Source organism: Cupressus sempervirens, chromosome 10 (assembly GCF_028749045.1).
Source record: "Cupressus sempervirens isolate cs-2001-9-10 chromosome 10, ASM2874904v1, whole genome shotgun sequence".
In the NCBI taxonomy this organism is placed as follows: domain Eukaryota; kingdom Viridiplantae; phylum Streptophyta; class Pinopsida; order Cupressales; family Cupressaceae; genus Cupressus; species Cupressus sempervirens.
The window spans coordinates 2641233-2666919 of record NC_143127.1 but is presented as its reverse complement, the minus strand read 5'-3'; the positions used below and the strand labels follow the sequence as shown (position 1 = coordinate 2666919).

The 25687-nt window shown below is 37.1% G+C and overlaps 2 protein-coding genes across 5 annotated transcripts in view; both read right to left on the bottom strand.

Moving 5' to 3' along the window:
* The window catches only part of LOC149532257 (uncharacterized), a 43622-nt gene extending 18328 nt beyond the window's left edge, over nucleotides 1-25294 (bottom strand). For 3 of the 4 annotated variants that reach the window (XM_089803168.1, XM_089803170.1, XM_089803169.1), the window contains exon 1: nucleotides 21503-25108. In XM_089803168.1, the coding sequence (XP_089659294.1) occupies nucleotides 21558-24926 (3369 nt within the window). In that variant the 5' untranslated portion in view covers nucleotides 24927-25108 and the 3' untranslated portion in view covers nucleotides 21503-21557. Of the gene's footprint in view, nucleotides 1-21502 lie in introns of all 4 variants that reach the window. The other variant, XR_016356694.1, reaches the window with a different exon arrangement.
* On the bottom strand, nucleotides 4358-6419 carry LOC149532258 (uncharacterized). Its single transcript, XM_089803171.1, has 3 exons — nucleotides 5760-6419; nucleotides 5250-5655; nucleotides 4358-5122 (listed from the first exon to the last, which is right to left on the bottom strand). The coding sequence occupies exons 2-3, from the start codon at nucleotides 5599-5601 to the stop codon at nucleotides 4968-4970; spliced, it is 507 nt and encodes a 168-aa protein (XP_089659297.1). The 5' UTR covers nucleotides 5602-5655; nucleotides 5760-6419; the 3' UTR covers nucleotides 4358-4967.
* Nucleotides 25295-25687: the final 393 nt, after the last annotated feature.

The window sequence follows — 25687 nt, the reverse complement described above, 5'->3', positions numbered from 1 at the left end:
CATAGTAACAGGAACACTCAATGGTCTGGAATCCTGCATATTGAATCTTCTTAGAATATTACCAACAACTTACTCTGTCCTAGCCAAATCTTTTTGTTTTGCTTATCTCTTATAATCTCCATTCCCATAACGTACCTTGTTGCACCAAGATCTTTCATTTCAAACTTTGTTGAGCGCTGAGATTTTAATTCTGCAATCAAATCTTTTATACGCCGGGGCCGCCTAAACTATTATGGCGGATGGAGCCCCGGCCGGATGAAACCGGATGAAACCGGATGATTCTTCGGCCCTACCTTCACACAGGCGAGAACCGGATGATTCGGAACTACCGTCTCTGTCTGCCGCCCGACTATCAACTATCGACTATCGACTATCTATATAGCCCCGCCCTCCCCAGATAGATATAGCAGTTCTTCCATACCGCCCATCTTTCTCTATGCGGGTGGGTGGGCCCCTACGGCTATTGCCAATAAACACCATGTCATCAACATATAAGGCAATAACCAAGAAATAATCACCATCAGAATTGTAGTATATACAGTGATCAAATTTGGATCGCACAAATCCCAAACTCAATACATATGTATCAAACTTCTGGTACCACATCCTAGGACTTTGTTTAAGAACATACAAGGATTTCTTCAATTTACAAACCAAATGACTTTTACCTTCCACCACAAAGTGCTCTGGCTATGTCATATAAATTTCTTCCTCCAAATCTTCATGAAGGAAAGCTATCTTCACATCCATCTGCTCAACTTCTAAATTATAAGTTGCTGCAATAGAAAGTAAAAATTGAATGGATGTCAGTTTTTCTACAAAAGAAAAAATTTCACCATAATCAATTCTTGCAACCTGGGAGTAACCTTTTGCAACCAAACGTGCTTTATACTTCTCAATGCTTCCATCTGAACCCATCTTCCTTTTGATCACCCATTTACAACCAATAGGTTTTCGTCCTTCAGGCAATGGTACAAGGTCCCATGTGTCATTCCTCTTAAGAGCTGCCATCTCTTCTTCCATGGCTATCTTCCAGGGCTCTGAATCATTCATACCAAGAGCCTCTTCTACAGATTTTGGTTCATCAATATTAGCATTCAAAGAAAATATACACCTCTAATCATCAGGAGAATATCCCTACCTTTCTGGTGCTTTCCTCTGTCTACTAGACCTTCTAACAAGGTCTAGTTCAAGTTTAGGTTTAAGTTCATAATCAGGTTCTCCCTCTTCCTCTAATGATTTAGAACTCGTAAAGCTCTCTTCAACGACTTGTTTTTCTAAGGGCCTCGATTCAACTTTCTCAGGTGTAGCAAGAAGTTGAATCACATCTTTCTTTTCTTTTATCTGTTCTAGTTGCATTGTAACAGAAGAAGGCTCAGTTTCTCTAAAAATAACACTTCTAGAGTAAAATACCTTTTGTGCAACAGGATCCCAAAGCTTGTGTCCTTTCACACCATAACTATATCCAATGAAGATACATTTGACAACTTTGTTGTCCAATTTTGCCCGCTTCTCCTTTGGCACATGAGCATATGCTTCACAACCAAAATGTCTCAGATGTCTAAGTGAAGGCTTGTGGCCTGACCACACTTCCATTGGTGTCTTATCAACAAGAGCTGATGTAGGAGAACTGTTTAACAGGTAGCAGGCAGTGGCTACAGCGTCAACCCAAAACTTTTGTTCTAGTCCAACTCCACTCAGCATACTCCTAGCCTTCTCCATCAAGGTCCTGTTCATTCTTTCTACAACTCCATTCTATTGTGGAGAATATGGAGTTGTCTTCTCTCTTTTAATACCAAAATCTTTACAAAATGTGTCAAAAATGAAATCGTTGGAGCAATATTCACCGCCATTATCAGTTCTCAAATGTTTTATCTTCTTTCCAATCTGCAACTCAACCATTGCTTAAATTCTTTGAAACGACTAAAAACTTTAGCTTTACTTCTAAGAAAGTAAACCCATGTTCTTCTACTGAAATTATCAATGAAAGAAACATAATAAATTGATCTACCAATAGAAGGAACATCAACTGGACCAAATACATCCAAATGGATTAGATCCAAAATACATGAGGACTTATGAGAACTTGGTAAAACTGAATGCAGTTTTGTTTACCATAGATACAATGCTCACGAAAAATAAACTCAAGATTGCAGTCATTCAATCCATCAACACGGTTTTTGTTCTTTAAGGTTCGTAGACCTTTCTCACCTATGTGGCCGAGTCTCCGATGCCATAACATAATCTTCTCTGCAGGTAACTTTGATTCAATAGATAGAGCACCCTTGCGTACCCAAAAACCACAACCATCAGTTGAAAGAGAAACCCTCTCCTTCTCCAACAAAGTAGTCCTCTTCACAATCTTATCAAAAGTGCTATTGCACTCAACCGTGCATGCATCAAGTTGGTACAATGTACCCAATCTGCTTCCTCTTGATATTACCATAGCACCTCTCACCATTTTCACACCTACTTCAAAAAACTGTACATGCACACCCGCAACTATTAATTTACTAACAGCTAACAAATTCCTCGCAAGTCCCGAGATATGCAAGACACCATCAAATCTTCTAAATCTACCATCAAAAAATTTCACACGAATACTTCCACGACCAACAATATCAAGAATTGAGTTATCACCCAAATACACTTTACAACCATCAAGCTTTTCATATTTACTAAAACAATTTCTATTTGGAGTCGTGTAAAAAAAGGCACCTGAGTCTATCAACCATGCATTGTCACCTGCATGAGTGGCCAAGGCTGCGATGAAAGCATCTCCATCTTCCTTCTCGGACTCAAAATCAGAATCTTGCTTCTTCTTTTTCTTTTTCTCTTTGCAGTCCTTTCGAAAGTGTCCAGGTTTGCCACAATTCCAGCAGATCACCTTGGACTTACCACGAGATTTTGATCTCCCCTTATTCTTGGACTTAGAACGACCATACTGCTTTTCATTCTTGCCTCTTTCCTTTGGTCTTCCTCGAACACTCAAAGCCTCTTTGGCATTCAGAGAGACCTTCCTTCTCATCTCTTCAAAAAGTAGAGAACCAACAACGTCTTCCATCTTCAAGACGATTGAAGTGCTCCATGTGGCCATGAAAAGGCTGTCCCATGAGTTTGGCAACGAACATAGCAATATCTGGCACCTTTCTTCTTCATCCATCCACACCCCAATTGAGCTCATCTCAGTCCACCTTCTTCCATTCTCAAGGAATACAACTTCTTCCTCAAGAAAATCTTGTTCACAAGTGATTTTGCTTGATAGATCTCAGTTAGCTTCTTCCAAAGCTTCCTCGCAGTAGGTTCTTCATGGACATTAATCAGTATAGAGTCTGCAAGACACAATTTGATGAGACTTTTAGCTTTTCTGTCTCTCACATCATACTCTGCAGCTGAAGTTGGATCTGTAGGCCTTAGCTTCTTTTCATCAACTACATCCCATAGATCTCGATCAATCAATAGAGCTTCCATCTTCAACTTCCACATTTCAAAGTTTGTGCCCAAAAACTTCTCTACATCAATCCTCCCTGATGTGCTTGCCATCTTTGCAATCGTGCAACACAGAAATAAAAACCTCTGCACAAGCTCCCACTCAAACCTTGATTAGCTCAAAAAACCTTGTACCCAACAAATAGAACCAAAACTGGCCAAGCTCTGATACCACTTGTAAGGAAGCTAAAGTGCGCAGAATCGCTTCCTACACTAACTAATCTTTGAGAGGACAATTATGCAAATTTGGCTAACTATTGCAGAGATCTCAAGAAATGCATAATAACATAATCAAAATAACAATGAACACATAACACAATGATTACTGTACGAAAACCCTTCCGAGAGAAAAACCCCACCCTCCAAAACCCGCACAATGTATTCTCAAATCTAGAAGATTACAATACACTTGCAATGCAAATTCTTACAGGAGCACATCACCACAACTCGAACTTGGACTCGGACTCAAAGAGATACTCCTTCTAGCACCAATCTTGCAAACTAAACTCGATGATTCAAACACCTCCCCAAGCCCTCCTTTTATAGTGACATGTCACTTGGAAACCATTTGTGGTTTTATAGAACGATGGGCCAAAACCAAAGTAACAAGAATCGGAATCGGATCGGAATCGGCAAGGCCGAATCGAATCGTGAATCGGCAATGAATCGGCAAATTTGAAAAAACCCTTTAAATTTAAAGATTTTAACAATTTAAAACTTATTTCATGCACCCCTTATTGAATATAACTTAAACACACTATAACATCATCAAATAGAAGTTAAAACTTAACATACATAAACATGGAACATAAAATCCATCACATACGTAACTATGTTGTCTAAAATGTAAATTGTAGGCTAGCTGAAGTAAATAGAAATCAAATGATCATAATGATTTAAATCATAGAATGTATGTAAGATGATCCATAAGACATCAAATCATAAATGTATGTAAGAATCTAAGATGAAGATCCATGAAATTTTGAAACATGTCTATCAATGATTCAGTATCAATATCTGTAAACAAAATATAAAAACAAGGCTCCAGCTCAAGCCTCAGACTCATAGTCATCATCATCATCCTCAACATCATCCTGAAGCTCGGCTGCAGCCTCTGCCTCAACCTCTGAGTATCCAGTCTGCCTAGCAGCAAGGCGTCTAACGTAGGTCCTAGAGGATTGTCGAGCCATATCTCCCGCATGTAAGATGGGCTCACGAACGTCGCTAGGGCCTGTGCCTGTGCGTGCACGTGTGCGTCTACCAATGCCTAAAGAATGTGCTCTAGCTGCCTCAGCCTCTATATCCACCTGGTCAACCCACGCACGGTCTTCCTCAGTGAAGACTGGATCCACAACCTTTGTGAGCCACTCTGATTCTGGATCAATCTGCTCCAGAATGATCGGAGAGGAGTCAGTGCCCAAAATCTGTCTGATCCTTAGACGGAGGTTGTAATGAACAAAGATAATATCATTCAACTTTTACACTGTCAACCTGTTTCTCCTCTTCGAATGGATGTGCCCAAACATGGACCAACTGCGCTCACATCCAGAAGCGTTGCTTGGCTGACTTAGAATACGGATGGCAATTTTTTGAAGTTTTGGGGTTGTGGCCCCAAACATTTGCCACCATCTATCTGCAATAAGGGAAAATAGAAACAATTAGTCTCGTTTACAAATTACAAGTTAATTCTAAAATTACATAATCAACTTTAAGTTTAGACTCTAGATTCATGAACATTGAATATATTATTTAATTTTTACCTGGCTGTAGTGTTGTCTGAGCATTTATGGCCATCCTGCCAGAGAAAAGTGGCCCCTCTTTATTGTTGAATTGCTCTAGCTCAACAATCGCAGTAGCGCTATCTTCATCGCTACTCAACCTTTGAATCACTGTGTATAAGCCAGTGAGAACCTCCGCATCCGCCTTGAACTTAGGACGGAAACGAAATGCCGGATTCAGAAAGTAAGTTGCTGCATGGATGGGTCGATGGAGCTGATTCTGCCATCTCCTATCGATGATGTCCCAAATAGGGCCATACCTCTCCTGCACTCCTGCATGTTGGGCTCTGATGGCCTCTTTGGCCCTATCCATGCCCTCATAAATGTAGCCCATAGAGGGCTTCTCCCCATCAACAGTTCGTAGCAAAGCTACAAGGGGCTCAGTGACCTACATATAAAATAAAACAAAAAATTTGAGTCCAAACTTAAATATAAAATAATATAACTTAAAGTAAAAGTAAAATACTAAATGTTAAATTGCAATAAATTTACCTTTAGAATTTCTCTAGCGGGTTTCCAAAAACCATCCTCATCAAATATGCAATCCGCCACATCTATCCCTGCAGTGGTCGTAGCATAGGAAGAGGAAATCTAGTCCTGCCCAACAAACATGCTCCTCAATTCATCCCTTGATGTCAACAAGGACTGCAAAGCGATGAAATTCGAGGCAAACCTCGTGATACTTGGGCGAGCTAACTCCTTGCCTTCTATGTACTTCCTCATTGTGCTAAGGACAAATGAATGATTATAAATGAATTTGCATATGTTTTTTGCCCTTTCCACACATGACTTGACAAACTCAAGTTTGCCAATTTCCTCCAACATGAGGTCAATGCAATGTGTCACACAAGGGGACCAAAATATGGTGGGGTGCCTCTCCATCAAAATTTTACCTACAACAATTTTAAGTCAATTAGAAATTCAAATAAATTTATTTTCGAAACTTGAAAAGTTAAAAGTTTACCTGCAGCAACATAACTTGCTGCATTATCCGTCACCACCTGGATCACATTTTGTTCTCCCACCTCTACTGTGACTTCCTCGATAGCCTCACATAAGTATGTGGCATTTTTTAGATGTGCGGAAGCATCGATGGAGCATCGATTACTATAAAAGGAGGGCTTGTCGCAATGAAGTCCTTGTTTTGGTGTTTCTACCTCCACAACAATGAAACAGATAGATAGATTAAAAGATAAATGATAAATCACTTAATAGATAGGGGATGTAGTGAATCCCAAGATGCTCAAAGGAACAAGATGGATAGAATGGTATTACTCAATAGGTTTGAGAAAACCAAGAGAGATTCATACACTAATGTAGAAATTCAAGAGTGTTATAGAAAATGAGAGATTGTTGTAGCAAGCAAGTGCAAGAGAGAGGAAGTTATAACAGCCAAGAGATTATAAAACCATAGGCAAAACAACCATGCCACATGTTACCCACTTGTCATTTGCAACTCCAAGAATAGCATTTTCGTCCATAATTTTGTCCTCTAGTTTAGACCCCCATAAAAGTCATATAATGAGTTGTTCACACTCTAAAAATAGCCCTTCTATATTGTTCTAGAGATTAGACACAATTTTAACAACTCATACACCTTTTCCAACTCATAAACATGTGGAAAACTACCACAAACAAATTCTAGAATTCTCTAAAAAATTTCTACAGTTTTCTGAAAAAAGCTTTCAAGGTTGAGACAAAATTCTCAACATCAAGAAGATTCCAAGCCGTTTCCACCAACCAAGGTAGATAACAAGTGTCAAAACGCTCAAAAACAACATTTGAATGCTAGGATGTCGGGGGACGCATGAGCAGCATGCGGACATATATACGTTGGACTTATGTCTAAACAAATCATGTTAAAAAACAATAGATGATAAAGGCAACAATAGTTAATGCAAAAGGCTGTTGAAAAGGAGTCTAAGCATCCCAATAGGAAAAATGCTCATGCAAGGGCTAAAATGGACCTACTCAAATCCTAGGGAAATGGTCACTAAAGTTGCTACAAAAGTGATGGTAAAATTGCAAAAGAGGGATGCAATTTTCAACACTGCACTTCCCGAACAAATTCAACCCCTCCCCTTATGACCAAGACTAGCAAACCAATGATCTGTTTGTGGATGATCTTAAAAGCCTTCACATCTATGGTATTTATATATTTACATAAATTTTTTGTGCTCCCCATGCTTTCTTGTTTATGTTTGCTACTCTACCCTAGAGAATCCATGATACCCCTTGTAAGTTCTTGAATATAGGACAAATGAAATGTTGTCAATTTTTTGTTTGTATCATCATTGTCTTTGTCGTATTTCGCAGTTATGATTTTTAAGATGCAAAACATATAGGCATTTAGTGTGCTCATGGTTCCACTTTATTTAAAGAATGAAGACTTCACAACTCTCATGATGCACATGATTATTTTACATTCATGCTAACTCCAAGACTATGGATCTCATAGCGTATGTTTGTGCAAGTGATGTTTTAGTTAATTATATGACAACCATATATAGTGTGATGTCATTACAGGAGCACAATGTTTTGTGTTACATAATGCAACATCCTTATTGACACTTTTGTTGAGCCTCTCGTCTTTTTCTCGCTCCTTAAAATAACTTGCATCTTTGGCATCATGTAATTAGTTAAGAGGGGACTCCCACAATGCACACCTTATTTTCTCAATGTCAATAAGCTTTATGCTCTCTCTACAGCTTTAAAGGAAGTTGAGTTTTTATGCTCTCACATGCTCTTTCTCAACATAATTCTTTTGTGTTCCCCCGTGCTCTCTCATTCTATATACACAGCAGACATACTGTCCTTATGCATGATATAATCTTAAAGTGGGATTTAAAGAAAAACATGACAAAAACAACAGTACTTCCCTTGGTGGTCTTTTACAGCTTCCAAATGATCTTGTTTTATTTTTTGGTCTCTTTCTTACTATGTTTACAACCGTATGCTAACATTTAAAGACAAGTTACTAGAAACAACTATGTCCCTCATTGAGCGCACGTATCCCCGTATCTAATTTGGAAACATATCCAATACTGCCCAGATATACATCAAATATTGTACCCATGTTTGCCTAAAAAACTTGATCTTCCAACCAAGTCAAATACAATGGGATTTGATTTTTTAAAAAAATTGATGTAAATCTTCCCAAATTTAATTTTTAAAAAAACTTTATTAAAGCATTTTTTTAAAGAGTGTAAACAAAACCTGCAGCAAATGAGAAAGACAAATAAAATCTTTTTCCATTTCAGCAACTCATTTTCTGGGTTATCTTCTAATGCAACTCTACTATGTTTACATATTGTAAAGTGTTAAATTAACTTATAAATATTTATGTAGCATTTATGTGTCAAAATTGCTTTTGACGCAATGAAAATCTCACATGACAACTTAGAAAACTGTGTTAAATATATGTATGTGTGTTATTTATTAATGTCGTGTCCAGCCGTATCCATATTAAGAATCTTAAAAAATGGTCGTATCCGTACCCTATACTGTATCTGTATTTGTATCTGTATCCATATCCGTGCAACTTTGATTTAAAGTCTTGCTGTTAGCATAGTGCAATCAGATCATTTTATATCAAAGCTATCATACTTTCATTTTGAAGCAATCACATTGGAATTTTTTTAAATATCTTTAAAAAATCCTGCCTACTACGGAGGTAGAGATACCAAAATGGGGGTTTCATTGTGAAGAACAGTATTATAAACTGTAAAAATACTTCCCTTGAAGGTTTTTCTCAGCAGTGATCTTGTTTTCTATTTACCACTCTATGCTAGCATTTAAAGAATCCAGGTGTTAGCACAGTGTAATCCAGGTGTTAGCATTTATATTGCAGCTATCATACTTTCCTTTTGAAGCAATCAATATACATTCTTTAGATCTCCTTATAAGGCCCATCTCAGTGAAAAACCTTTGATTATCAGCCACCTCTTCTCCAACGTAATCGCCCAGACTAACCACATGGTTCAACCCATTTTTTTGCCCAAAGCCTCACTATGGCTCACCCTCACTGCATCCTCTGCACACCACCAAATAAGAACTTCCTTCTCCTGTTCGTATAGCCTTTCCAAGCCCAAGATTGTGTAGCTTCCAAACTATGTTCCCCGTCACACAAACCAGATCAGCCACTGAAGGAAGAAGGTGCATCAGGCCACCCAGAGCCACCGTGACATGATGTTCTTGATGTCAGGCATTCATGCACCAATCTGAAGGAAATGGCAACAATATGTCTGAAATAGGAGTCTACCCCTCTTCAAGTGGTGCACAGCCAGGTCCGCCCAACAAGAAACAACTACCATCACACTTGTCTCCTTCCTACCAGTCAAAACACAGTGCATTGTTTCTCCCATGGGCACCCATGAAGGAAATCTGCTCCAATGGTGACCTCTAGTGAGCCGCCTCAGACCTAATGATGCAACCCTAGAAGTAGGAGGAAACAAAAGCGCTCTCACCATACTTACGACATTTTCCTCAGGAGAATAATTAAAGTCTTAAAGTCATGTTTTGACACACACACACACACACACACACACATACATATAATAGATAGATAGATATAGCATGTGTGTTTTTGAAAAACAAAATTAACAAATTACATGTTTTCTAATGTTTGGGAAATTTGCCAAGTTATTGCTGAGATGTGAGCAACTGAAAATTTTGGACCAGACAAATTATAGCCAAGTCTAAGGTTTTCAATTATGTTCATTGTTTTTGGGTACATAGCCAAGTCTGAAGTTTTCAACTATGTTATTGGGTACGCCCTTAAGGTGTTCTACACCTGTATTGGGTATGTCCAATTACGAGTTTGTCCAAGGGTACATTCCCAGCTAAGTTGCCGATTCAGATTCTAGTTCATATGTGGGTTCGATGTTCAGGTTTGAAATTTGCTCAATTTATTTTGGGCTGGGTTCGGGTTCGTTTTGGGTTTGTCCATACAAGATTTTAAAAAAGCTAAGTTGCCGGTTCGGATTCTAGTTAGGATGTAGGTTCAACATTGGCTCAATTTTTTTGGGGTTGGGTTCGGATTCGTTTTGGGAGCCAAGTCTAAGGTTTTCAATTATGTTCATTGTTTTTGGGTACATAGCCAAGTCTGAAGTTTTCAACTATGTTATTGGGTACGCCCTTAAGGTGTTCTACACCTGTATTGGGTATGTCCAATTACGAGTTTGTCCAATTGTGTGTGTGTGTGTGTGTGTGTGCGCGTGCGTGCGTGCGTGCGTGTGCGTGTGCGTGCGTGCGTGCGTGCGTGCGTGCGTGCATGCGCGTGCGTGTGTGTGTGTGTGTGTGCGTGTGTGTGCGTGCGTGCGTGCGTGCGTGCGTGCGTGCGTGTGCGTGCGTGCGTGCGTGCGTGCGTGTGCGCGAGTGTGTGTGCGCGGGTGTGTGTGTGCGGGCGTGTGTGTGCGTGTGTGTGCGTGTGTGTGTGTGTGTGTGTGTGTGTGCGCAAATAAGTTCATAAACCACTATGCTAATATTAAAGCAACTTAGGAAATAACCCACCACATATATAAACCAATTTAGTTCAAATGACAACAAAATGTTATATACACCACCATATCAATGATTCAATTAAAAAATTCAGCCTACAAATAGGGCTGTTCATCTGTGAGTTTAATGGTCTACTAGAGGCATAATGCTTGTAAGGCAAATGTTCAAGAGTGCATTTGAACGTTGGTGGTGACAACAACACTATATTTTAACCATTACACCATGCCTTTAATGGCATTTTTGTAAACTATTATTTATATTTTATGTATAAGTTTTAGGTTGATTTTATTTTAAATATGTTTAACTTGTAATAATTTTAAATATGTTTAAATTTTAAAAAATTTAATTAAAAAACATAATATACAAAAACAAAAATAGTAGTTGAACTTATGTTTTATATCAGGAATAGCGAGCAGTATTTGTGTTGTCATGTATGGCAGCGGAGATGCCAGGCAGATAAAATCAACGGCAAACTCTTTTTATTTGGATTTAACTGAAATTCGTTAAACTTTATTAATTTCTCCCAAGCTTTGAATGGATTATTGTGACCAGTCAAAGTGGGCTTCAATACTTGGATTGTGTGGTATGAGCCTATGTATTAGCCATGTGAGCTTGCATTTTTCTGTAGATGCCCACCGTTTTTCTGTGGATGAGCCCGTGTTTTGCTATAGATGGTTGTCGTTTTAACTTGGGGTGTCGTGTAAGACGGAAGAAAAACAATATTAAAAACTACAATAAAAACAAAACTGACTTTCATCTAAAGTTCAAACAAATTTGTTTCCAACTGACGAACCAATTTAAAAGTCACTCAAAATTCACCTCTTATTCGAATAGGGCCCCACGTGGCATGTTTTCAACGAATTTTCTAGGTTAAAACAGAATTTGATATGAATTTGAACCGAATTCGCATGTCTAGTGAATCCACTTCTGATTTCCATGCTCAACCAGCGAATATGGTAACTTTATATATATATGTAAAATTATTTAATGATACAATTTAAAATTAAGGTATATAACATAAAATAAACTAGTCAAATGTATAATTTATTAAAATAAAATAACATTATGTGAATTTAAAATTCATATAAATAAAATAAAAAATATTCAGAGATAATATTAACATATATAATATAAGTAGGAGATAATTTCCACAGCAAGTCAAATTTTGATATTGCAATCAGGATTTAACTGTGTAGTATTTGAGTCAAACTCATTGACTCATATTTCATGAGTAGTGATTCAACACGAATCCATCTCTCATGAGAATAAATGGAACACTTATCACTCATTAGATCTAAGTGATGCTCACAGAGGTGAAGCACCAAGACTTCCTGGGAGGTCACCCATCCTAGTACTACTCCAGCTTGAGCGCGCTTAACTACGAAGTTCCCTCCATGGTTAAACCCACTCGCTTAATAATATATATTCAACTTTTGTGTTGTTAATTTTAGTTTGTCCAATAGATAAGATGTTTAATATTATAAAGGAGGACACACTAACTTTCATTTCCAACATAAGCAAAGAGATGAATTTTTCAATCGAAGTCGGGATGTCTCCATTGAATTTTTCTATTACAAGTGTTCCTTCTCGAGCAAATTGAGAGAGTTGCGGAAAAATAAAGAGTTTCTTTCGGCTAAACCTTAGCGCCAGAAGAAAACAAAAAAGTGTCATTGGTTGCGATGAAGAAAATTTCAGCCAAGTCAAGATACGGGGCAAGGGAATTCATCTCAAAAACCAGCACCATCGGCCGCCTACACCACCAAAATCTAGTGCAGCTTCACAAGTGGTGCCATGAGCGTGACAAACTTCTCCTTGATTACATGCCCAACAGAGGCGTGGAAAAATTTATCTATGACAAAAGTAGAGGCATGCCCTTGAATTGGCCTCGACACCACAAGATATTGTGCAGCCTTGCTATCAATTTTTGGTGATCCCTGAAGATGAAAAACACAAAAAATTGATCTCTAACTAAGGATTCGAGTCAAACCAAAAAATCCACGTCACCAAAAAATCGGGTCAAATAGCCCAAACGCATCAACATTTGTCTTTAAGTCGCCCGGAAAATTAAAAAGTTGATCTAATTCATTGGTCATTCGACTAGGGTCCTGCCCAATGCTTTTCCAACGAATCCACCAAGAAAAATGTGAATCTGCTTCGAATGAGAATTGAATCGACTATTGAATTTGGGGGTCAACAAGTGAATACATTAACTTAGATTCCTAGGTGTAACAAAAGGTGTTGAGTGCCAAAAAGTAACTAAAAAATACTTTTGACCTTTTTTTTGAGTCCCAAAACCCTCAAGTGCCCCTACATCTGCATTGGGTATGTCTAGGTACGAGTTTGCCCAATGGTACATCTTGGGCACATTTCAAAGTGTACCAAAACATGTTGAGTGCCAAAAAGTAACTAAAGGCCACTTTGACCTTTTTTTGCATCCAAAAACCCTAAAGTGCCCCTAAAAGCATCATCTCCCTCAGTACAAAAATTATTTAGCTCTCTAACACCTTGTGCAACTATCATTGTTGTCCTTCGAACCCATTATGCTCTCCACTCCCAAACCCTCACTTGTTGGTGGGATCTCTTGCCATTTAATAAATTTGATTACAATTAGGGTGTCTAGGAGTAAAGACTAGAATCAAGAACTTCCACAACTAAAATTATCACTATTTTATGCTAATTGATAAAGATAAATATGAAATATTTATATATCCGTTGGCATTTGGTATTTATCTTTACCACTACCATTTTGGCATTTAGCATTAATCAGTGACGAAGTATCATACTATCAAATGTATTTAGTTTTACAATTCTGTATGTCTTTGGATTTTTTGCATATAATACATATACCCAAAGGCGAAAAACTTGGTCGTACCCAAATTTTGTACCCATACCCGTATTGGTAACTTAGTTTAACAATCATTAATCTATTGAATCTAAAGATAAACAAATTACAATTTAAGTTCACAAGTATAAATGTGAATAAAGAACATTGAATACTAGCTTAAAGGATAAGAAGTAAACTACAATGAAACCATACTCCAAAGCATACATGTTTATTAGATCCTATTGACTTAAGAATACTTATGCATTCCCACAACTTAGCCAATCATCGTATAGAATTATCTATATTTATTTTATGTTTTAAACAATTGTAAAATATCATTTCTCTTTGTTTTTAATGGTTTGTATCGAAAACAACCAGTAAAGAATTCTTTTTTTCTTTTTTTTTTAAATAACACATTTCAATGCAATAGATAAAATGTCAAACTATATTAAATTTTTGAATCACAAGTCCACTATTGCATGTCATTGAAGTTGAAATATAAAATAGTGAACATGTCATGACCACTTTTAATAGACCAGACTTTACTCTATATTCAATTTGAAGTGTATAAATTGAGATTCCAATCTTATAATACAAAGATAAATTTCTATTTATATATTTTACCTTAATGTCTTCTTCTACCACTTAAGTTTATTTATATTATGATAAATGGAAACAAGATATTTAAATTTATATATATTTGTTAATTCATTGATGTTAATATATTTTATATTTCTTAATTATATTTAAATTTATAATCTATTATATAATTGGAAAATGGATATCACATATGTTTCATATTTTAACAATTTTACTAATATTTATTTCGCACATAATATGCTATTTAGACAATTATTTTAGTAACCCAATCTATATAATCTATTATTTAGATAATTATTTGTATAGAATTTCAAGCTTCTATGATTTCCATATGTGGCTAAATTCTCTAGTCTATATATCTTTTATCTTCAAGAATTTCTCAAAAGCTTATCTAAATTCCTCTGCTATAAAATCTTTAAACTAATTAAAATCATTACAACAATATCAGGAAGTTGACACAAATGCATCTTTTGTCAATAAGAGAGCCAAATGGAAAGTACAAGTTTATAATAGCAAAATTGGATCTTAAATACATGGTGACCCATCTTGGAAGGTGATATACAGATCTATCCTTGTGCACGAGGTTTTTATTTTATTGCATTCGACTTTGTTTGCAACAGTTACACAATAATTGTGATTACCAATGGAGTGTACAACACCATCTACTTATGCCGAAATAGTGGCACCCTTCATTCAATCGGTCTACTCAATCTTTTGATGCTACTTCAGTATGTGCAAGATTCCCAACCTTCAATTACAATTCTAGTTTGAATCTTGTTTTGAAGCAATAGGCACTTCTTTGTCAATTTTTTGGTGGTGAATGATGGTTCTTCAAACTATGTCTATAATGACTTTGCTTGTATTTTGGTGTAGTTGGATATTGCCAAAGTCCTTCCAGATAATATTTGTTTGAAAATTGTTGATGGGGATTGGACCCAGTTGTTAGATTATGAGGACCTGCCTTTTTGATGTTGTAGATGTTTCAATATGTGACATATTGCCACATACAATTCAAAGCACAAAAGCAATTCTCATGCCATACCAAAGGATAGCTAGATGGTGATACAAAGGAAAAGGAAATGGGACTAGGTTATGTTAAGCATGTATCTTCACTCCCATTCTAAACTTGGCACGAAATAGTATTTGGTAGATACTACAGTGTTATGGTGTCCCGGCTGCTTTTTAGTCACCATTTTATTCTATAGATGAATGTTAATAAATTGGTGGGGTTCATTGTTAATAGTTGGTTTATATCAAAGTTCCCAGATGTTAAGTTTGTAGTTACACTCAGATTGATATGATCATGAATTTCATTATTGATGATAACATAAATATTCCTTTATATATATATGGTTAGTTATATTATTTTATACTAACTAATGATGTTTAAACCTTGGAGACTTTGTTACTTCCCAAGAGGACCATGATTCATAGATTGTGACCATGTGATTTTAATAGGCCTACCCCCTTGTGTACATCATGAAGAAGTGACATCATTTGGAAGTTGTCACTTCTTCATGATGTACACAAGGGGATAGGCCCATTAAAATCACATGGTCACAATCTACATTTGGAACATATCTATAACATTGGCAATACAATTACATTTGCGAATACAATCCATGTTACCCAACATGGTATTCCTTTGGAAGTCGTCACATGATTGCACTGGTGCTTCTCTACCATGTCACCTAATCTAGATTCCCAATGTGCCTTTTTATCTCTTGGTGATGTTCCATTCTGCACGCCTATCAGCCCTTGCCAACGGGTTTCAAATATGGTTTGACCCCTATCATATTGTCTGCTTGTCTTCTCTTTATTATTTTCTATCGCCGTAATTGTATTTGTAGATACAATTTGGTGGTTGTCTATGACCTTTGTAGCCTGTGATTATCCTCTACTCCTTGGGTAGTCTAAATATGGTATCAAAGCCAACCGCAAATGCAAGAAATGAAATCAACATTACAAGATGCTTATGCAAATCTAAATACAAAACTGATGTATATAATCACCTCTTGTTGTTACATATTACTCAATGGCATCGACTCCTTCATATTCAAACTACCACATGAGTAGAGGATAATCACAGGCTACGAAGGTCATAGGCAATCACCAAATTGTATCTCTAAATACAATTACAGCGATAGAAAATAATAAAGAGAAGACAAGCGAACAATATGATAGGGGTCAAACCATATTTCAAACCCGCTGGCAAGGGCTAACAATCGTGCAAAATGGAACATCACCAAGAGATAAAAAGGCACATTGGAAATCCAGATCAGGTGACATGGGAGAGAAGCACCAGTGCAATCTGAACATGATTGCATATTGAGTTTGAAGGACACTTATATCTTTCATTTCTTGGTGAGAGCAATAGGAAGTGTGTTTTATTGGTTCTCTATAATGAACCTTCGAGAACCACTTCTCATCTATTTTGAGACTTCTTTGTCTGAATTTATGGATCTGTTGTTCTTTCGAGCTGCACCTCTATTATGTTTGAAGGTTGGGTTCAAGTGTCTTGTTGATGATTCGTCTCCTGAGCTATCTCGTTCTTATGACCCAGCTCCTTCTCATTGTATTCCATCTATATCCAGTCATCATGCTCGGAGTGTGCTGACGATGATCGTTTTATGCCTTGGAACCTTGAATATGATGGGAGGCATTGTAAGATTGTTTATGGTATCGGACGGTTCATGTTTCAAGGGTACTACAGGTTCAAGTGTGCCATCAACAGTAGATGTCGTAATAGCCATGTTTATTATTACAATAGTGGACTGTTGAAGTTCCACTTCACAGTTCTTCAGCTATGAGAATCTCCCCATTTGTTGTTTGAAATTGTAGGAAGAGTACATAGTTGATTAACCTTGCATACTAATCCACAATGAAGGTGGGAAGTAACACAAACGACACTTGTAACGCTAAGGAGATAGAATATGAAAGAAGTATCAGCTTATATAATTCAGATATCAAACATGGAGTAAACAACTACCATGGAGTGTAGTTAAGGCATCCAAAGGCATCGTGGAGATAGAATGGAGGTCAAAGGTAAGTTTGACCTATCATCGAGAAAGGAGTAATGACATACAGGGGTAGAGTAAGGTTTTCGGGTGCCAAGTCCATTAAGGTAAAGTGAATATGTTTCTTAATTTACTTAAATATTAATAGATATATGGTAAGTTTTAAAGAAAAATAGAAATATATAGAATTGGTTGAAGATAACATTTTAGAATGATATTCCACAACATGAGATTCAATAACTTGATAGATTTTATGGGTTAATTGATGTAGCAAGGTAGCAATATAATCTATTATGATGGAATATGTGATTATAATATATCTATGGATATATAATATGTTTATGAAAATAACTATGATAAATATACTATAACTATATCAAATATTATGAAAGTTTCAAATATGAAAGTTATGTAAATAATAATTGATATCTTGTGAAATCACTCAAATTTCTAATGTTCTTATCATTAAAATATAATTATTAAAGGTAATTTTTATTTTATAAGAGCATTTGCCTTGATCTTTTCTTCCGAGAATGTTATTGCAGGAAAAATAGATTGAGATTCAAAGGGAACTTAACATGTTATTAGAGGCAACCTTGAAAGAGAGGGAGAAGACTAAGGATGTTATTTAGTTAACCTTCAATGATCTTGGTCTTATTGATTAAGAGGGAGTAAACAATGTTGAGATGGACTCTCTAGTGATCATTAAATTGTCGCAGTCAAGAGGACCGTGATTCATAGATCGTGACCATGTTATTTTAATGGGCCTACCCCCTGTGTACATCATGAAGAAGTGACAACTTCCAAATGATGTCACTTATATTAGCAGTGTTAATATATCTGTAGCAGATCTGAAAATTCAACATGGAGAAAGAGAAAGATTGAACTTCAGAGGGAGGCTGACATTTGAGGTAACCTTGAAGGAGAGGGAGCATATAAAGGATATGATTCAGTCAACCTTTGGTGATCTTGATCATATTAATTCAGAGGAAGTAAACCACATTGTGATAGATTCACTAATGATATAAATACAAATTGCAAGATGTACGTAATATAGTTTTAATCAAAAGATCAAACAAATACCTTTGAATGAACAAAGGAAAATTGAGTTGTTGTGAGACATTAATGAAGTTTTAAGAACTCATTTGAACTATCTGCAAGTCTCTCTTTGATGAATAAAGCTCGACATATGAGTTATAGATTCATTCATATGGCACAAACAAACTCAATCTAGATATTGGTGTATAGTGGATGAGTTTGAGAAAATGGAAGGACATGTTCACTTCTATTGTTAAGCTAAATGAATGTTAGGACCTTCAATAGATAAAAAGAGCAAGTTGGAACTTAGAGAGGAGTTGTCATATTTGATACAAAATTGTTCTACGATATAAGAATGAGTGAAAATTTTTACATTGTGGGGGGAATAATAGTCAATGTTCCATTCCCACTTGAACCTTATTTACAGGGGAGATGTTCCATTCTCAAATAATCTAAAAAGACAATTTCCAAATCTTCATGTGCAGAGAAGTACTTTTATCTTTTACATTTATTTGTAATTCTATACATACTATAAGGGTTATTTGCCTTGATCTTTTCTTTATGTTTGAGGATATTCTTACAGGAAAAGAAGGTTGGTACTTTACATATGCTACCTAATATTGTGCAGACTCAATCTAATTATAGTAGCTCTACAGACCCTGATGATCGAGCATCTTTGATGATTGAGATTCTTCTACATTAAGGGGGAGCATGACACTTCTAAAGAAATGCAGAGGAAGTCTAGAAATACATGTGTGTGGTTGCATGATTTTGATGGGCCTACTCCTATGTATATTATGAGGAAGTATTGACTTATAACTAGAAAATCTAAAGATTAATATTAAATTCAGAGTGAGTTGGACAGGCATCCTCGAGTGAAGAGAGTTTTTTGAGGAAGTAACTAGAGGACTTGACTTCCCAAGATCGATGTTCAAAGGGAGAAATTTTGAGATTCAATACTTTGTAGATGATATCTTTCCTATGAGGAGAAATTCTTTGTGATGCGCTCTTCCCTATGAGAGAGAAGTATGAGGTGAAAACCCTTTGTTCCACCCTCTAGTAGCAGCTATGGTGGGTCCACCCTTTGACTTGGTTCATGGTGGATAGCATGTGAGTTACTTCATGATGTTGTTGTAATTATGTCATGAAAGATGATTAGAGGGGAGTTAGTGAAAGGTGACGATCTTATCAATAATTGGACCTATTATCATAACAGACTACATTAAGTTGTTGTCCCAATGTCTCGGAAGTTATGATAATGAACAGAAGGTAACTATTGTAAGGTGACGATCTTATCAATAGTCGACTTATCTCCTAAAACCAAAATGTGTTGGAGCAAGTGTTATCTTGGTTTTTCAGGCCGGATTTTGCCGGACACCATGAAAATTGTTATGGTTCTTCAGGCCGGATATTGTCGGACACCATAACTTAAATCTATTATAGACCACACTTAAGGTGATATTTAAACTTATATTAAAGTCATAGCAATTGCTTAATTTCCCTCCTTGATAAAAGGAGAAGTGTTGAGAAATTTAGTCTCATTATGAATCGTGGCCAATTCCATATATAATATATGTGTGTTGATGAATTTATGTTGATATCCTTAATATGTCATTCTAGGAATATCATACTGAGATGATATCTCTTCATATACTCAAGAACATAATATGTTCATGTTCTATATCAATCCTTCCTACCTAAGAGGGAGTGTTAAGTTTGTAGTTACAGTCAGATTGATATGATTATGAGTTTCATTGTTGATGATAATATAAATATTCCTTTATACACACACACACACACATATTACATGTATTATATTATATTATATATATATATATATATATATATATATATATATATATATATATATATATATATATATATATATATATATGGTTAGTTATATTATTTTATACTAACTAATGATGCTTAAACCTTGGAGACATGTCTCTTTCAAGAGACATGTCTCCTTCTCTCATACTTATGTGAGATCCAAATCTGCATTTGGAACATATCTATAACATTGGCAATATAATTACATTTGCATACACGATCCATGTTACCCAACACCGGACTCGGTCTTAGACTCAGCTCGAACTTAGCGAGGCTGACTCAACTTGTGACTCGGCAAAAAAAAGCTCAATAAAAGTTGGCAAGTGAAAAAAAAACATAAAATTTAAAGATTTTTAAGGATTTAAAATTTGTTTCATGCACCCATTATTGAATAAAGCATAAAGACACAATAGCATCATCAAATAGAAGCTAAATTGATCACATACATAAATATACATCGATCACATAAGCACAAACACAAACTAATACATTGACGACAATTAATACACTAATCGATAACCAATATTACCAAACATAAAATTAGGCAATTAATGCCGACTACAGCATCCCTCCCAAAAGAAAAGTCATCTTTCAAGGGGCTGCGCCTCTTGCGGGGGCTACAAAACCACATAAAACTCCATAGTGTCCATCATTTTCTTGAAATTTGTAGATGCCACAAGCAATATTGATAAAGCTCAAAAATGCAATTTCCAAATCTCTTGCTTGTAAAAGAAAGCACAAGAACTCATGGGTTTCCCTTTTAAGTTTTTTATGTTCTTTTATTTTTTTTTGCAAAAAAGAGTTACTCGGTCATTGGCCGATACCTATCATCAGGACTTTGTGAGCCACAGCAAGACTCAAGACTCGTGGCTCACCATAACTCGGCGAGTAACCTATTTGACTTGGCCAAGTCCGAGTCAGAGTCCCTATGACTCAGCACGGGTGACTCAAATCATGACTTGCCTAGACTCGGCAACTCATAGTGACTCTAGGAACTATGGTTTGTATGCTGGATAAGCAAACTATGTAACCATTGTATGATATTTTAACTCAATGGGTTCAGGCCCCTTGACTACAATTTACCAATCAAAGAAATTGGTAATAGGTCTATTGATTATTTTAGGTCACAGCCAATAAACATTGGCTATTTGGCAAGTGCAATAGATTCCTTCTATTTAAGAAAACAATCAAACAAGAATGTATATACTAAGATAAGAAAAGATAAGATAAATTTATTAATTTCCAACAAGAGACCCACAAGGGTCTAAGGGGCTAAAAAGCATACAACAAGACAACCGTAGGAGAAAGTATAATTATCAAAGTGAATCTACATTCTATAAAGAGAAGAGATTTTCGCAAAAACAAGTTGTTTGTCATCCAGTCAGAACCAGCAACAATTGAAAAGTGGCAGGTAAGAATGATACCTTGGGAAAATGGCAAGAGTACAAGAGTATATGGCACCACAGCAATTTCACGTGTTCAATATAATCTCCCAGTGCACTCATCAGAGCCACAAAAACAGCTTTTCTGCTTTACATTTCCATCAGAATCTCGAACACTGTCTGGCTTATAGTTATAGTGATAACAAAGCTCTTGCAGGGGAGGAATATTCTCCGCAGCAAAAAGCATAACATGTGGCATATTGTTATCATCATGGTCAAAAAGGACATTTTGTGCATATAGATTTGGAGAACAACTATGATTGATAAATCGTCCAACACTTCCATACTTAGCTGCATCAATAGTGTAACCTGCATCCTCCACAGTTTCACTTATAGAATGAGATGGAAGCTCAGTGACTAAAACAGAGAGACCGTCCCAAAGAGATTGGTCACTATTCCTCCCAATATCAAATAGGTACTCATCATTTCCAGTCCGCTGTTCAGCTTCCATGTCAGAAAGAAGTTCACCGGTGTATTCACATATGAAACTGCCCGAAGTTATCGAAGACAGTGACCGAACTCCCCAACCTCTCTTATCAGTCTTAAAGATCTCAAGGTTAATACTTACACCACGTTGGCTTGCTCTGTTGTGACAAGTTGGTGGACATTTACAAGACGGACCGCACTCATAAACTAACGGCTTTGCTTCAACAATACAACCATTGTGGTTGTAAGGCAGTTCACCTCCATTCTTGACAGCACAGAGACACTTTTCGGAGTCGGAGCATCCATCAACACAATCACAGCCTCTTGGAGTAGGAGGATTAAACCCTAATGGATATATAATTTTAGCAGAATATTCAAAAGGTGCTGGCCCAGCTTCATCATCTACTGTATTCACAACACAAATTGGCCTTGTTTCTCTGCCTTGGGATATATCTTGAAGGCAAAGGCCTTCACGGGGTGCCCCCTTTTTTGATCGTCCAACAGATTTAACAATATTCCAGGCTAGCTCAGGCTGACCGGGCATTCTTCTCAACTGAAATTTGAAGACTGAAAAACCAGTGGATCCTGTTTCCTGCCAATATCTTTCTACAAGATAAAGGCCATCATATGTGTATGTGGTGCCTGTCTTGCTCATAGTGCCATCCTTGCTACCTCGACCTCCACTAGAATTCCTTGAATCCTTGAAACCTCTTATTACTCTAACAGGTGACCCTGCATCTATGCAGTTCTTTAGTGCCAAATTCCCACGCTCAAGTTTCTGGTCCTCCGTCTGTTTCCCCTTCTTATCTATGTTTCCACCTTGCCCAGAGTAGACCAACACTTCACCTTCATCATTATCTTCATAACCACCCGATGCTACAATACTAGTTGCAAGAATAGATTTACCTTGCTTCAAGTTTAAATAATCAATCCCGCCCTGAGACTGTCCATGAAGACCGACAATCATAAGCTCAATCCTATAGTGAAATTCATCTCCAATTTCAACACCAGGAACATGACCCACAATCTTTTCCCCAATGTTAAGATATTTATTTTTTTCCTTAAGAACATTGGCAGCCATTATATCTGGCCTTCTCTTGGTTTGTTTGGGCTCCTTAGTACGATTTTCTTCCTCCTGCAAGAATTTCCTATAAAGTACTTGAAAAAGACGCATGGTCTCTCTGACTTTGGCACGGGTAACTGTTCCTTCACCATCAGATTTAGCTTGGCCATCAGCAATATCAAAAGGTGTAAGAGCAAAGCTCACACTTTGAACCTTAGGCTTCAACTGAGATTTCTTCTTGGATTTATTTCCAGAGCTTCCATCATCGGAGGCCTTTGCTTTTCCTTTCGATTTGTGTAAACTTTTTGGCTTTGTTTGAGACTGCGGGGATACAGGGGATGCTTCTAACAAAGCTTGCCCATATGGTAAGTTTTCCTCTACTTTGAGGCCAGAAACTTCATGTTCAGGAGTTTTTTTGCTATCTTTGGGAACCAAATCCAGTTGACTGTCACCTAAGTTAGGTTGTGAACAAGATAAATTTACACTCTCAATTGCCTGTGTGTGTTTTGCAGAAGAAGAAGCTCCCCCCTTCTTAGACTTCATCGCTATTGTCCCACGATTGGCAATCTTGCGATTCACTTTGGTGGTGTTTGGACGTGACAACTGGGTCTGTATTGATGAGCAAGAAGCTCTGCTCCTCAGAACAATCCCACTATTGGCAATTTCACCATTTTCCTTAAAATTTTGTAAGATTTCAGATTTATGATTAGTCGATACTATCAAGGCTTGCCTGCTCGATAGGTTGTTTTCCTCATCTGGGCTATTGGTGAGCTCTTCAGATGGGGCAGTCGAAATTGCCTCACTATCTATTGATGTAGGGGTTACCGTTACTTCATTATCTTTAGAAATTATATCCAGCTGATTCGTCACAGTTTCTGAGTCCAAGTCAGAATTTGCTTCTGCTAGCTCCGAAGTTACAGGCGATGTGGTGATAGGCGGCACGGTGGTTTTCTTGGAGGCCTTATGGGCTGCAACAGCTCTGAGGCACTCTTCTCTTGTAGTTGGGGGTGCATTTCTCCCGCATCCAAAGGGAAAATCTCGATTTGCGGAGACAAACCGCTTAGGGAACTTAATGGGGGCTGTAGAAGGAGAAAAGGGCTGTGTCAGAAGCGGACACATGAGCATCTCAGGGGAAGTAGAGGACATCGAAAAATCACGATCTACAGAGACAGATACTGGTGAAAATTTAACAGCGGCTGTTGAAGAAGAATCAGGGCGACACATGTGCATCTCGGCTGTAGCTGGGGAGATAACAGGAGTAGACTCGGGAAGCACCCGAATCCCGCCTTCAATCTTCGTAGCAATTGGTATTTGTTGTCTTTCCAAATGGCCAGGGGATAATGGATCTTCCTCGGGAAGCACCCGAATCCCGCCTTCAATCTTCGTAGCAATTGGTATTTGTTGTCTTTCCAAATGGCCAGGGGATAATGGATTTTCAGGATTTTTAACTATCTTTGATTCATGTTGCTCTTCATAGTCCGGGAGAGGAGTGGGTAAAGGGGAAAAGGTTTCAACATGCAGTGAATTTTTCTGATGTTGGTGATTATCGGAGACAGAGAGCAGACGAGAATGAGAAGAAAGGGAAGGCATGTCGGGTTGCCTGGGCTTCGATGTTTCTTGTTGTCCTTCTTTAAGCCCAGCAGAAGTAGAAGAAGAAGGATTAAGATTTCGAGTTATGGGTTCAGCATAACGACCACAGCCAGGAGGAAAATCCCTAAATGCAGAGGGTTTCTTTTTCTTATTTTTAAGCGATTTCGTTGCTGCACCGTTTTGCGTACAATTATGAAGGGACGTTTTCATATCATCCTTCTTAGAATCTTTAACTTGAAAATTGTTGTTTAGCTTGCTCTTACCTGGAGAGGAGGGCTCGCATTGTACAGCAGCTGGGACAGATGCTGGAGTGGCAACTTTACCCATTGTTTAGTCTGCTCGCCAACCGTATCCAGATTCAAATAATCTGCCAAACGATTCGATCACCCTGAGAAAAAAGATGTAATCTCTCTACAGTTGATAATCTTTGTTGTTGTAGGAGGAAAAAGGGCACGCATAGAGAGAGCATGCATTACAATAGCAGTAAAAATAAAAATAAATATAAATAAAAGGTTAACAGGTAGTTTGTAATCGCACCTCCGGGCGGTTATTCATGGAAACCACGTGGATTGACCGAAATTAAAAAGCTGAAAATATATACTGCCGTATGTCTAAATTTTTGGCAACTCCAAACACTAAATGAATGATTACCAAATTAAGTTAAGGAAACTCATAAATTTTTAGAAGTAGGTGAAAGGATCTGTAAGGGACTTCGACTACTAAATTGCGATATGACTTTGTTTGTTGATAAGTGATTTAACTTCTTAGGGTTACGGTTTTGGTTTTCCGTCAATAATAACACATTTTTTAGAAGATGTTATTTGCATATAGGTTTTAAAATGGTCAGAAATATTGTCGATTACTAGTAGACACTAATAATTCTAATAGCAAATCACATAATATCTAGTAATTTGTTTTTTTTTAATAGTTGATTTCAAAATTCGAAAGTACTTTGTTCAAATTATTAACAAAGGTCACACGAAAAGATCGGTTGATAGGATGTGTTTTGTTAGGGTTTGTACGGCTTCTTTCTATAAAAAATTGTTTCTACCACCCGTCATTTCACATTTACTGCAAGATATTGTTTT